Source organism: Pelobates fuscus, chromosome 6, assembly GCF_036172605.1.
Source record: "Pelobates fuscus isolate aPelFus1 chromosome 6, aPelFus1.pri, whole genome shotgun sequence".
Taxonomy (NCBI): Eukaryota; Metazoa; Chordata; class Amphibia; order Anura; family Pelobatidae; genus Pelobates; species Pelobates fuscus.
Window position 1 is genome coordinate 144,580,249 of NC_086322.1, and position 13,757 is coordinate 144,594,005.

A 13,757-nucleotide genomic window follows, 5' to 3' on the forward strand; every position below is an offset into this window, starting at 1 on the left:
TAATTATACATATGTTAACCTTATCTTTTAAAGTAAAAGATCTTAATACTTCTATTTTGTTGTAACTATAAAAACAAAAACAAAAAGAGATGACCGAAAAACCTCACAGAAAAACTCCACAAAAAGTAATAATCTGTAGCTGAAGGGCACAAGGCTGAACTGCTCTTCATCTGGTTCTCCAAGTTGAAGGACCTCAGGGCGATTGAGGAACTTATAGCACCTCAGGCTATACTCAAATGTATATGGCAATTTGAGCACAATGGATAACCACTATAGAAACTTCTGAATTTCAGGCACTTCTTAATGTGCCATAGACACTCCTTTGAGTTGGCAGGATGGTTTGATTTTCTACGTAAAGCTAGTTGGATGATAACGGGACCTGTCCCCATTATTCAATCTTTTCCCCTCCTTCTCCTCTCTACTCCTGTCACATATTCATCCTCACCTTGTGGTATCTCTGGGGATAACTACCTTCCGGGCATTGGTGGAGATGCTGGTCGGCAGCACTGTGCCATGGTGTCTGACTCCTGCGGCATACTGAAGAACATCAGCCACTGTGGACCCATACCAATTTGTAACCCCACGTCCACCCGCGTGGATGTCAACATGCATATGACGTCATGCAAAAGACGCGCATGCACGTTTCGGGGGTCAGAGGCCGGGTACGACCAATCGGATTTAAAGGAGACGTATTTAAACTCCTTTCTTGCCTTTCCTCATTGCCCTGTCATGTATTCCCTTAGTGGTTGTCCGAGAGTGTGTTCCTGAGCGTTTATTTCTGGTTATTGACTTTGGCTTTGTTTGACTTCCCTGTTTTTTGGTACCCTTGACTTTTGGCTTTCCCTCATCATTGTGCCTCATTCTGTGTCCCCAACCTCGGCAAGTATTCTGACTATTCTCGGGTATGTTCAGTCCGGCCATTCTAAGGCCCGGTAAGACGTTACTTTTAGTCCTAGGTATGATACAGTTCTGCGTGCTTGATCAACTAGTATCCTGACAACTCCCTCTCTCTCTCTATTTTTTCCTCTCACTTTGCAATGCTGTCTACTTTCTATCTTCTTCGACACAACATTTGGAAATTACTTTGTGAATGGGACATTATGTGAACCTGGGTTATTCCTTGTTTTTTTCTTGGACGAGTCTCGAAATGTTCGATTTTTGAAACTTGATTATGCCATTGTTAGTCTGCATGATAAGATGGAGACCTGCAAGACTGACTGTTTCTACCTAGGCATTACGGCTTGTCTTCTTTAAGGGGCATGTAAGTCCTTCTCTATATATATTATATATAATATATTCTTCCTGGAAAATTTCTCTCAGTGAAAAATATATATTTACAAAAAATGAACTGTTCTTCAAGTGACAAAAGTCTTTATTCACCTTTGTAGCTTGAAAGGTCTTTAGTAGACTATGATTTTTGTAAACCAGCCCATTACAATGCACTCTCAGACAGATTTCTAATACCATAAAGCTAGTGTAATATTTATAATGACATAACCAAGGCTTGCGGCTTTGCTGCTCTCTCTCCACTGTGGCACTGTAAGGGTTGATTACACTGGCGTCATATGTCTGGTGGGACCTTACGCTTGGAGTAAGATCACCTTAGCATTTACGTCACAAATGTCTTTATACTTCTGTGAAATTGCTACGCCATCTAATAAATAGCTAATAGTGTTGCTGTGTCTATAGTTTCCTATTACCGGTCTGCTGCCTTTTTTTTTTATTAGGGTATGTTACACCCACCAGTAAATAGATTTTTGGCAACACTATGCATTGGTGTCAAAACCTAAAGCTTTGGGCTCTAGTAAATTGACCTTTATTTCTTGTAAAAATCTAGCACAGTTGTTAACACAATATTCTTTAGTGAAGATTGAAAATAAAATGTTTTATCTAGGTTTTGGACTTTAAAGAGCAAGAATCCTGCTTGCTGTTTGTCTCGTAGCTTGATGTTGTGAAGCTGTGTTAAAACACCAAGGTTAATGTTTTATATGCTTAAATATTAATAATCTATTTACTGCTGGAAGACTCTGAAGGTAACCTTATAATGGAAAGTTGTATTAATCCATTATCTATTTTGTGTGCCAGAATAGCATGTAATGTGGTACTTTGTAGTGAGGGTTAACAGCATTCTTAACCAAAAATTATGAAGAAGGAAAAACATGAGAAAAGTATATATGCAGCTAAATACCCTAAGAACAAATTACAAGACAGCTCTCCAAAAGAAAACCATTCTAATCCAGGCATCCAGTTGTATTGCAGCATTTTGCATACTCAGTTATAGTTACTACTACAAAAAAAAGTATATATTTATGTAACGAATGGTTAGCAACATTTTACTTCCATTTAAGGAACACTTCAAGTAATTAAACAGTTTTTAATAGTTTCACTTCTTACCTGTGTCACCTCTCACTGCACCATTAATGACGATGGAGAGCCCATAGCTCTCTGCACTGGTTTGACTTCTTACTATGGAGGGCGCCAGGGCACTCCTGGGACCATAACCACTAAAGCAAACTGTAATAGTTATGGTGCTTGGATTGTTCATTTAACCCTACCCCCATTGCCACACATCACCCATTCTAAAATATTTCCTTGTGGTTGATTAAAGTAAATCAACAGCGCTGTTTGCAGTGATCTGCTGATGTGCTACTGGCGCATGCAGTGGAGGAGGAGAAATTTGTACTTTCTAGTTGTGAATGGGGATTATACAATCTTCATGGACTAAAATGGATAGACCTCACATGCATTGAAGTGAGATTTTCTTCTTTTGATGTCAGAAGCTGGGCAGAACATCTCATAACATCAACAAAGTTAAAGGGTTACTCTAAGCACCATGACTACTTCAGTGATTACAAGTGCTTGTGGTGCCTAGAGTCTATATTGTGCAGAGATTCGCTATGATATGCTTTACATATGGAGATAAAACCCTCTGCTGCTCACTGAAGTGTAACTGTAACTCCAGGAAGCATCATTAGTAAGAGTTCCGGGCTTGCCATTATAAATTACATGCAGATTTAGCATCTGACACCAGTACACACAGCATACTGGCAGAAGACAGCAAATAGCAGCATGACGCTCCCTCTGTACCACCCATATCCTCCACTCAGCCCACACTCTCTGATTTCCCTTCCCCGTCAGTAATGAAGATTGGACTGCAGGGGGAATGTGCCCTTGGTGCTGGAACAGATGGTTAATTTTTTATTGTATTTATTTATTTTACGTTTGGGGTGGGGATGACCAGGCGAGGAACCAGGCTAGGGTTGCTCTGACCAAATCCAATGTTTTCTTAAAACACATTTCTTTGGGATAGCGTATCCCTTTAAACAAGACAAAGTCATTCTGGTATTTAGTGATCCGTAAAACTTGCATCCATACTTTACATTAACATTTTAGCTTGGTTCCCAATTAAATGTTGTGATAAGGAAACAGATTGTGCAACAAATGTTAATCCCAATCATCAAATATGGGAGTATAAGGTCTGCACTGTAAATCCATCTCAATGAACTGAAAACTGCTAAATTCTACCCTTATTGAAAGCATAGGAAAAATGTGTCTGGTTGGGAAATGTGGCGGTATTGTCAAGTGCCCAAATTTGTAATCTCCGTTTGATCTGGCATCTATTCAAATGCCAGTACAATAACTGCTCTATTAAAAGTTTACAGTAGTATTCAGAACAGTTTGGTCATTTTCTGTAATTTCACAATGGATTTTACATTATTGCCCATAATATGTCAGCTCAATACATCATGTGTAAGTGAACATTCACTGTGAACGATTTGCTAGAGCAGTGTAGAAGTGAGTTACAGCCCAAACCAGAAAGTATTGTCACTTTTTGAAACCTTAAACCTCTCAAAAAATATACAATGAAACCTCTGAGACCCCCGATTGTAACCTGCTCTTTCTCCCACCTAATGTGTGCTAGGTGTTGGCAGATATTTAAAAACTGACATAGGTAGGATTTCCTGGGCCTCAACATGAAACTACCCACAGTATTGCTTTCCCTCCAACCAATGCACAAAAGGAGGAAAAACAGGGAAAATCACTTGGTCCTTCTGCTTAATATTGAGGGAGAGGGGGCTCTATAGTTAATAGTAGAGTCTCATAAACCCTATTCTTTGTATTTAACTAATTTTGCCCTATAAACACCACAGAAGAGAGAAAAGCATCACTCTGAAAGGGCACTCATTTAACTAATACATGCTAGGTAATCTTGCTGACAGCGCACAGTTAGTGGTTAACATTGTCTTAATAACCATGAGGATTTTCTGCTGAAAATAGGTTATTTTACGGACAAGGAACCATAGTGTCACACAGTTAATGTGTTATGGCTTTGCAGTTTCTGTTCTTTCCTAAGGAGTGGCTTTGTTGGTGCTGCCTGAGGCTTTCTTGCAGCACTGCTTACGTTTTGCTCCTAGTAAATGCCATTTTGGCCAGCAAACCAAAATAAAACAAAAGCTGGTTTAGTAAATCATCTCCAATGTTTGTGCCAAATGTACTCTCTACCCGTTTAAAGTATTTGTGTGTGTAAATTGTGCATGTGTGATGACACAGATGTCACTATATACTATAATGAATAAAATAAAATATATCACAGCTTTGCAAATACATTGTAAGAAACTACAAGAAGCCAATATCCTTCCTCCCTATGTTACAATGAACAAGTTTTAAAAACTATTCAACTATCCAACTCCACTTCAGTCCATCTTTCATTAAAATTACTCTTCAATAATGACCTATTTTATGATTCATTATGGAGCTTTGTCCTGTGAAGTGATTATGATATCTGTCACTGTGATATGTTCAGAAACTAAGCTGGATGAAGACTGTATCCAGGTGAATCCTTTGTCTTCCTTGTCTGGTGCATTATCCAATGTATGGAAATTGCCAGCACTGCCCAAGTTGAACACTTGTACCAGCTCCCACATCTTCCATAATCTCATGGGACCTTTTGTCACTTTTTCACTTACTATTCATTGTTACAAAATGGAGGTGGGTCAATCATTCTTTTCAGAGATTTGCAATAGTGATATATTACTATAGTGACTGATTATGTTTAGGTATGTGTTTGGGATACACTATGTGGCTACTTCATTAGGCACTCAAATACTCCTGCTCATCAATGCCAGGCATGTGCCAGTTGTTTTGTTGTTCAGACAAATAAGTCAGAATTAGGTAAATGTGATATGATAAGTTATGTGGACTGTGTAATGATAGGGGAGCCAGTTGTGGTAGTTTGATTAGTTTTATTATTTTCACACCAACCAATCTCTACAGTTTAGTGGTGGAAAACAAAACAGATAAATAAAATGCACTGAACAGCTGTTTTATGGGCAAAATTACTTATGAATAACTGAGGTCAGGTTAGTACGGCTTGACTGTTGGGGGTTTAAGAAGGTGACAGTAGCTGAAGTAGCCACATATTATAACAGTGCTATAAAGAAAAACACCTATACATTCTCAGAATGTGCTTCAGGAACAGAAAACTCACAGGCACAGGTGCCCCATACTAGGACTGTATAAGACAGGAAAGCCTGGCCTGTCTTATGTGGTGGGATAAATCATGAATTTTGCTGACTTGAAAAGTGTAGGCAATAAAATTTTCAGAAAATGACATAAATCCATGGACCCATCCCGCCTTGTGTAAACATCTCACCCTGGTATGATAATAGTTTGAGAACATTTTCTCAATTGAGCATTTGTTATTACCTTAGTATTCTTGCACTGACCTCAGCAGACACCAGATAGCTATCTTGTAGACTACCTTTGGGATATAGTGGAATGATGGATTAAGAACATGACTATGTAGCCAACAAATCTGCTACAACAACTGTGTAATGCTATCATGTAAACATGGACCAGAATTTTTAAGAAATGTTCCCAGCATCTAGCCTAATTGTTGCCTTAAAGGGACACTATAGCTCAATGTAGTTGTTCTGGTGTTTATAGTATCTCCCTGCAGGTAATTTAATGTAAACACTGCCTTTTCAGAGAAATGCCAGTGTTTACATTGCTGCTTAGGGACACCTCCAGTGACAGTCACTCAGACAGCCACTAGAGGTGTTCGCAATCTCCATGCCCTGTATGGAGGTGCTGAATGTTTCTCATAGAGATGCATTGTTTCAATGCATCTCTATGTGGAGATGCTGATTGGCACATCACAGTGTTTTGACACATGTGCACATTAGCCTCCCAGTGCTTTCCTATGGGGAAGCATTGGATTTGCTGAGATCATCAAGATTGATGATTTAGGAGGTGGAGCATGAGCAGGGCCAGCCACTAAGACATATGTGCAGTGCTGGAAAGGGGTAAAAAAAATCACCTTTTTTTCACAGGGGCTGGGACACAAATCAAGTTTTAAACATATAGTGTCAGGAATATGTTTATATATGCCTGACAGTATGGTGTTCCTTTAACTAAATCAGGCTCTACTGTGGACAAAAGGGGTGCACCAAAATAGCAGTGTTAGAAGGGTGCACCAAACAGGCCATTGACTGTATGATGCAAATTTGTTACCTTGTACCTACAATGTATGGTTCATGCTTCCCGGGGCAGGGCGTGTTTAAAATGGTAAAAATCTAAATATGTTCCTGCTTATGAAAAAAACTAACAAAAAAATGTATTTATTTATAATATATAGATATAGAAGTAAATAATTGCTTCCTTGTTCATATTTCTTTGTCAGTGCCTGTCTCTTGGGTTTAACTGTGCATTTTTTAATTTCCGCTGTTATTTTATATGCCAACGTATATATGCATAGAACGGAAGAAATAAAATAGCTGCATAACCTACATTAAAATGAAATTATTTAAGAATTAAACAATGCTACTGGAATGATTATGGTGAAAGGATAATAAGCATGCAATTTAACCACAATGCACTGAAATTACACTCCATTTACCAATATAGTACATGTGATACTGTGCGGTGTAGATAAGAATAGTGTAAATTAAAGATTTATATCGCTCTAAGGATGCTTCCTTCTGTTAAGTGAAGTAAGCCCTGCTTCCTTTTTTAAGCCTTATGTCATCATAAAAAGAATGGCATGGCTGATATAACCCTGTAAGCGCCCAAATCATTGAGCAACACAACCATGCCGCATTCTAATTGTTAATTAAAACAATATTATGAAAAATGTTGCACTGGTAGTCATGGTGCATTGTATAAATAAATCAAGTGTCCGGCATTAAAGCTGAGAGATAGACATGTTGCCAGATAATTAGAGGTTGCCTTTAGGCACATTGGTGACAAAGTCACCAAATCACACTGTTTTTGTCAGCTATAGTTGAAAATGGATTTTAAAATATCCAACCTGCTATTGTTAGAATGGCCAATTACCTATTTACTATTTAGTAAGAATCAACTTGAGCCTGTAGTTATGGACTTTCTTGACTTGAACAGATCCACAAAAATGTATTTATGGTTATAGTGCTCATTTTGTCACATATTTAAGTAATAAGTAATAATGATATTGTTTGGTGTGATAGAAATTATGCTATTATTTTGGGAAAACTGTTCTTAACTGATTTTTTGAATTATTTAATGAACATGCATCCTTAATTTGTTTTATTTGTTTGGTGCTCAGCCTGTTACTTGACTTGGGATTGTTGACTTGTTTAATGCCATGGGAACTTGGTACACCTCCGCATGTGATTTAAAGATTTTGGACACAATAAGTACCAAGATGTCTGTACACTATACAATACCCTATTCTGAGTATTAATAAGGAATATACTTGTGTTTTGGGGACAATAGAATTACAAAACTCCAGCAGAATGTAAAACTTCTTTCATAACACCACATACAGCAAGTACAGTTGCCTGTATAAAACCAGATGTCTGTATTCCAAGTGACTTTGGAAGCTACTAACATGCCCTGATGATATGGATACATTTCCGTGACCATAGCTCTTATATTTTCCTCATTACACATTGAGCCCTGCAGGCTTTTGTACAGCGTTGCACTGTGTGGGACTAGTACTGTATGCAGTCCGTCTGTGCAAAGCATTGACAATGGTATTCTATGATTCAGACTGTCTTAGAACCATACGTTGCATTCCTAACTAACAGTTTGGGGGACTTCTAGCACTGGTCACATTAAAAAAAAAAAAAAAAAAAAAAATACACATAAAGAAAGCAACAGTGCACTTCAACTAATGAGAGCACATATGTTATTGGACATGACAGATATTTTGCATTTTCTAGAGTTGCATATATATGATTTCAGCGTACACTTTTGTGAATGTGTATGACTTAAGACTGTTTTAGCACTTGGATTGCAATAACTTCACTGAAAGAAAATCATTTATATTTGAATTTCCTTTATTGCTGTATTATTTAAGGAGGCTTTTTCAGCAGATATGGTCATTGCAGCATCATTTAGCACTTTAACAAATACGTATACAGTGTATCGACAATTCCTTGGCCAATTTCATTTATATGTAATTGTTACTTGTTGGTTCCCCCCACCCCCAATAAAAAATGATTAAACTATTCTTACCTATTCAAGTCCTAGAATTCCCCCTGGGACCATGAGCATCAGCATTATCAGCAAGTTCAAAACACATTTCCTTTTCCTTACATAGGGGATTGCTGGGAATTTATTTGCCTAGTTATGCAAATCCCCGATTCAGATCACATACTATTACATTTTTTTCCTCTTAGCTTTCTGTGACAGTTTATAAATTGTGATGCAGTTCCAAGACTATCACCTCCACACTAAAAAAACAGTTATCATCAAGTGATAATTGCAGATAACTACATGATAGTTGTCATGTAAGAGGGACACTTTATGTTTAAATCTCATGTTATACTCCTTTATGAGGTCTTCAGAAAAGTATATATTTTTCACAGACGTTTAAAGCATTGACTCCAAGTTATATATAAGCCAATATTTCCTGCCGAAAAGGGATGTATATCAATTCATTAAATTAGACCAACATCCATTTAGCATGGAGAAGAATGAGGCAACAGACATCAGCCATTGTGGAGGGGTGGGCTACTGGACAGACATGCTGTCTACTCCCCATGATTACTTGGAGAAAATTATCCAGAAAATTAAATCATTAGAGGTTTCGCTGAAATGATGCCTGAAGGGGCTTAGATTTTGATCATGTCATAGAATGCTGCAGCTTTTGGACTGCACTTGTAAATTGAACACTAAACATTACAAAACTAAAACAATAAAAATATTCAAGGTGGAGGCAAAGAAGCGTTGGTATAAATTGTTAGTTTTCTGTGTAATGAAAGTAAAAAAAAAGAAAGAGTTATCTGTTTACCACATGCATTTTTATTGTGACTAATTTGTAATTGAATTTTAAACTTAACTGCTGCTAGCGTCCTATTACTGATTGAAACAAGTTCAGTTTGTGGGCTTTTTTTTTACATTTGTAGCCCAGGTGACCAATATTTGGCAGTGTGTTCAGTGTATTTAACTTAAGATACATCAGTCAATGGGATCAGCAGCATTATATTGGCAGGTGTTCCTTAATCTGAATATGTTGTTTAAAATGAAGTCCAAAGTGTAGTGCTGAAAGTTTGAAATATCATGTTTGTAATTGTTTCTCAAGTATATTTTAGCTGTGGCGTAGGTGAACCTAATTGCTTTGTTATCTTAAAATGCATATTTCTTGCTCTATATTGACATATTGACAACACAAAAATAGTGTATATGATTTCCTATTCCTGCTACGCCATTTTGTGTTATTTATTTTTAAGTTGGATGCTCTATTTCTAATAATATTGGCTGTTTGTGAGCACACTCGGGTGTAACTGGAAATAGAAATACCCCTCTGTGTAAAGAGAAAGTACATATGACATCAAATACAATGTGTACACTTGATGTATGCCAGCTTTTCTATTTTATAATATTGATGTCCCAGATCCAAACTGGGGCTGAAGTTGTGGTATAAATAATAGACAACCAAACAAATGGGTGGAGAAATTACACTTTTGGTTTTGGGTGTTGGCAAGCTGGGGCTTACCAAAATATGAAGGCAATGTGCCCTTACATCCACTTTTAAGTGCCCTTCCTGAGAACCCCCACCCCCCCGCAACCCATTTTTGTGTCTTTCTTAGTAACTCCCCTAATAAGTCTCCCCTGTTTTGCTGTTATGTCCTCATCCCTGTTTCTTTTTCCCCTTTGGGTGCACCCTGCTGTTTTTTGTGCTCCTTAATCCCCTATTCCAATTTTTTTGTGGCTCCTTAACTCCATTCTTGTCTTTTTTGTGGCTCCTTAGAATCTTCTCTGATTTTATTTTCTCCTTATTTTCTCCCTTCTCCCTTTTGTGGGGTCAGGGTTTGTCATAGTGCCCAATTAACATGGTCTTCTGAATGGCTGGACCCCTTATAGTTAGCTGCTTGTTGAGTGTTTTTTTTAAATTCTGCAGCAGGTTTGTTGCTAAGTGAGTCCTTAATCGATTGCTCAAGTGCCTAGTCCACCCCTGGGGTGGGCTTAAATTACTTCACAGCGGCCACCTTTTCAAGGCAACCCTGCCAAAGTTTCCACATTTACATATCACGTATGAAATTAGTTGATTATTATTATCTTGTAATTAAATAATACATTTAACAAGGTATTCTTTTCTTTATTTGCAGAGAACACCGGTCCCAAGCGCTGAAGCATTCCGATGGTTCTTTTAAGCAGATATATATTTTACTTTCAAGACATTATGAAGTGAATGACAAGCACTGGTCTTGTTTTGGGAACTGCAAAGTCCACAACTGGAGATTATACTTAGACACTATTTTCACTGATGTACAGGGGTTTCCTCAATGAAGTCTGAATATAAAAAAAAAAAGAAAAGAAAAAAAAAAAGAAAAGAAAAGAAACATTCACCTGAGCCTAGGGGTGGCTGGTTTACTTACGTTTAATACACAGGTTCTTTCTTTAATGTAATCTAGCTATAATTAACAGTGAACTTGTTGTCTACCTGAAAGTAACTGGTACAGGAACCATTTTGGGTGAACCCCTGCTGTAATATGATGTAACTTTGAAAAAAAAAATGAATAACATATCTATACTTCATTTCCAAATATGTGTTTTGGTACTGTAAACTGTACAGATAGCAGCTTGTATTTTGTGCGTTTAGACACAAGGAGACAATCATGTCTGAGCACCTATATGAAGAGTAACAGTTTGTACGCAGCAGTGTGGTTCTGCAACCTAACCATTGAGTGCCAGGGTAGTGATCAGCTTGTTACAAAGCAATGTGTTGCTCACTGCCCATCTGCACTCATGCAGGTTAAATCTGGAGCAATAAATTCTAGCTTTAAACATTATTTTGCCAGCTGGCTAGCCACAACAGCAACAGCACTGTTTTACCTTGCATCAAATCCGCTCAACAACTCAATTCATAATTCCACTAAAGTTAAAGATTGAGATCAATTTGTTTATTATTGTCACCTGACGGTAGGAGAATTGGCCATATTTGATAAACGTCCCATGACTCCCCTTTTTAAGAGGAGAAATCCAACCAAAAAGTGTAATCTTTCATTGGGTGGACGCTTTTAGCAGTTTAAAAATCTTAAAAAATCTCAATATATCTTTGGAGCATTTTCCACTGCTTTATCCCCTAGTCTTTTTTGAATTAGTTGTTCAAGGACTCATCATTGTTCATTGATAGTGATAATGAGTACACACCTTCTGATTAGTTATACTCTAAAATATATGTAATACAAAAAGTATTCCATAATGGAATGACCTGAGTGATACATGGCCAATACACAACATGTAAAATTTGTTTCTAAAAAAAAAAGGGTAGGCAAATCCAGACTTTCATGGTGTTAAATTCAGAATCTTATCTTCTAAATGGAAAATGTTATACACTTATAGCAATACTGTTTTCTAGATATAGACCCAAGTCCAGACTATACTACATAATCTTAAAATGCACTTAATATATTGTTTTATTATATTACTCTCTAGAGTAAATGTCAGTGGTGTACCGTGTCAATTTGCACCACTGTTTGCCTGGTAAATGCCTGGAATCTTGTATAGGTTTTTGGACAATGAGTCAAGTACCCCATGCAGACTGGGAGCTAGATGGTCAATACATTAGTAGCCCAGAAAAAGCTGAAGGGTCAAACATGACGACCCTTGCTTTGGACCAATCCATTAACAGAGGCTTCCTATTGTCTACCATGAAAGAAGTTTACACAACATTTCTGAGTGTGTAACGTTAACCCAACAATAAAGAGTATTATTATTACTATTGTTATTTTATCATTGCCTAGTAGTCGTTTTTCAGGGAAAATGTGTGCAACAAAATGAGTCTCGTCCATTATTATTTTGTGTTTGGTAACAAATGTTCTTAAAGGACCATAGATAGCTCTAAAGCACTTTTATGGGGTATTTGTTTTTAAAAAAAAGTCTTAATTGTGTATGCGTCTTACAAAACTGAATAGGATTTCTCTAGCAAAAATGCTTAACCATCAACAACTATATATTTTTCTGAATAAAAAATAAACCCAGTAAAGCCTTATTTGCACATCGGCTGGTTATAATCGTTCTTCTCCTTTTGGAAAAACAAAACAAAACAAATTGCTCTTTCAGAAATAAAAAATGTCAGTTCAGGCTACATTAGGTGTATGATATCTACAAAGATATTGCTGTCAATGAACTCGCTGTCTTATACCCTAATGTTGCATGTCTTGATGTGTTATTGTTTTTGTTTTAAAGATCTGATGAATCTATATATTGTAATCGTGGTGTTTTCCATGTCAAAAATCCATATGTTTAGAAACATAGGGAGATGAAGGTAAAAATATAGTCACTTTTTTTCTAGACCTTTTTCCTTTCTACATTATGTTTAGATTTTGGTGAAGCCAAATTCATAGAAAATTGTTTTAAAAAAAAAAAAAGAATGTTTTAACAGTATTGTTTTTTTTTTCTTTTGAAATGTATTTGTTAAAAAAAAAAAAAATCAGTTTCCCGATGTGTTATATTGGACACATTATGGGGATTTTCAAATTGAAATGTCCTCTGATTTTTAAGTTAAATTTTATAGTTTCTTTTGAAACAAGAAGTTATGTACAATGTTTGAGTAGAATGTATGTTAAGAGTAGAGGGCAAGCAAAAACAAACAAATATATATATTATTTTCACTGGGCACTAGAAGAAATAATGATGTAATAATTAAAAAATGCACGCACTTGGTGTGTAAAATTCCATTTCACATCCTGTATTAGAAAAGCAGTGACTTGTGTTTCCAAATCCTTGGCATGTAACTCTTACAATTAATTCAAAATAATAAAAATATTTGCATTGGTTATATCTATAATCCGACAATGGGGAAATATATGTGTTGAATGAACATACCATTTAGGGTCAAATATCTTAAGCAAGAAAACAGTAGTAGGTCTTTGATCATGTTTAGATGAATAGTGATTTCAAACAGTCGGTACCCTGTAACAGCTAAAAGTTCCAGATTTTGTTTGTCATTACATTTGGCAGTCTCACACTGAGATCTACTATGTTCCTAGTGAATAAAAGACAGCTCCTACTGGATGTTAGAAAGATTACACTTTCATAAAAACAAGAGAACGAAGATATTTTTTATTATTATTAAGAAACATTTTATGGCCCATGAAGATGTATTCCCGTCACATTGTTCTCCTATTTCTGAACTGTGCTGTTATCTATCCATTTTCGAACAGATATATGTGTAAGGTGTATGTATGCTTGTGCAATTATGGAAAAAATGCAGTTTTGGAAAACAGTGTATTTATGAGGAAAAGAAAATCACCTATAGGGCATGTACA

General features: G+C 36.6%; 1 protein-coding gene across 1 annotated transcript in view; it reads left to right on the top strand.

Moving 5' to 3' along the window:
• CXXC4 (CXXC finger protein 4) overlaps positions 1-12,905 on the top strand; it is a 110,321-nt gene extending 97,416 nt beyond the window's left edge. The window contains exon 3 of the mRNA XM_063458394.1: positions 10,593-12,905. Within this exon, the coding sequence (XP_063314464.1) occupies positions 10,593-10,637 (45 nt within the window). The 3' untranslated portion in view covers positions 10,638-12,905. The remainder of the gene's footprint in view (positions 1-10,592) is intronic.
• The last annotated feature ends 852 nt before the right edge of the window (positions 12,906-13,757 follow it).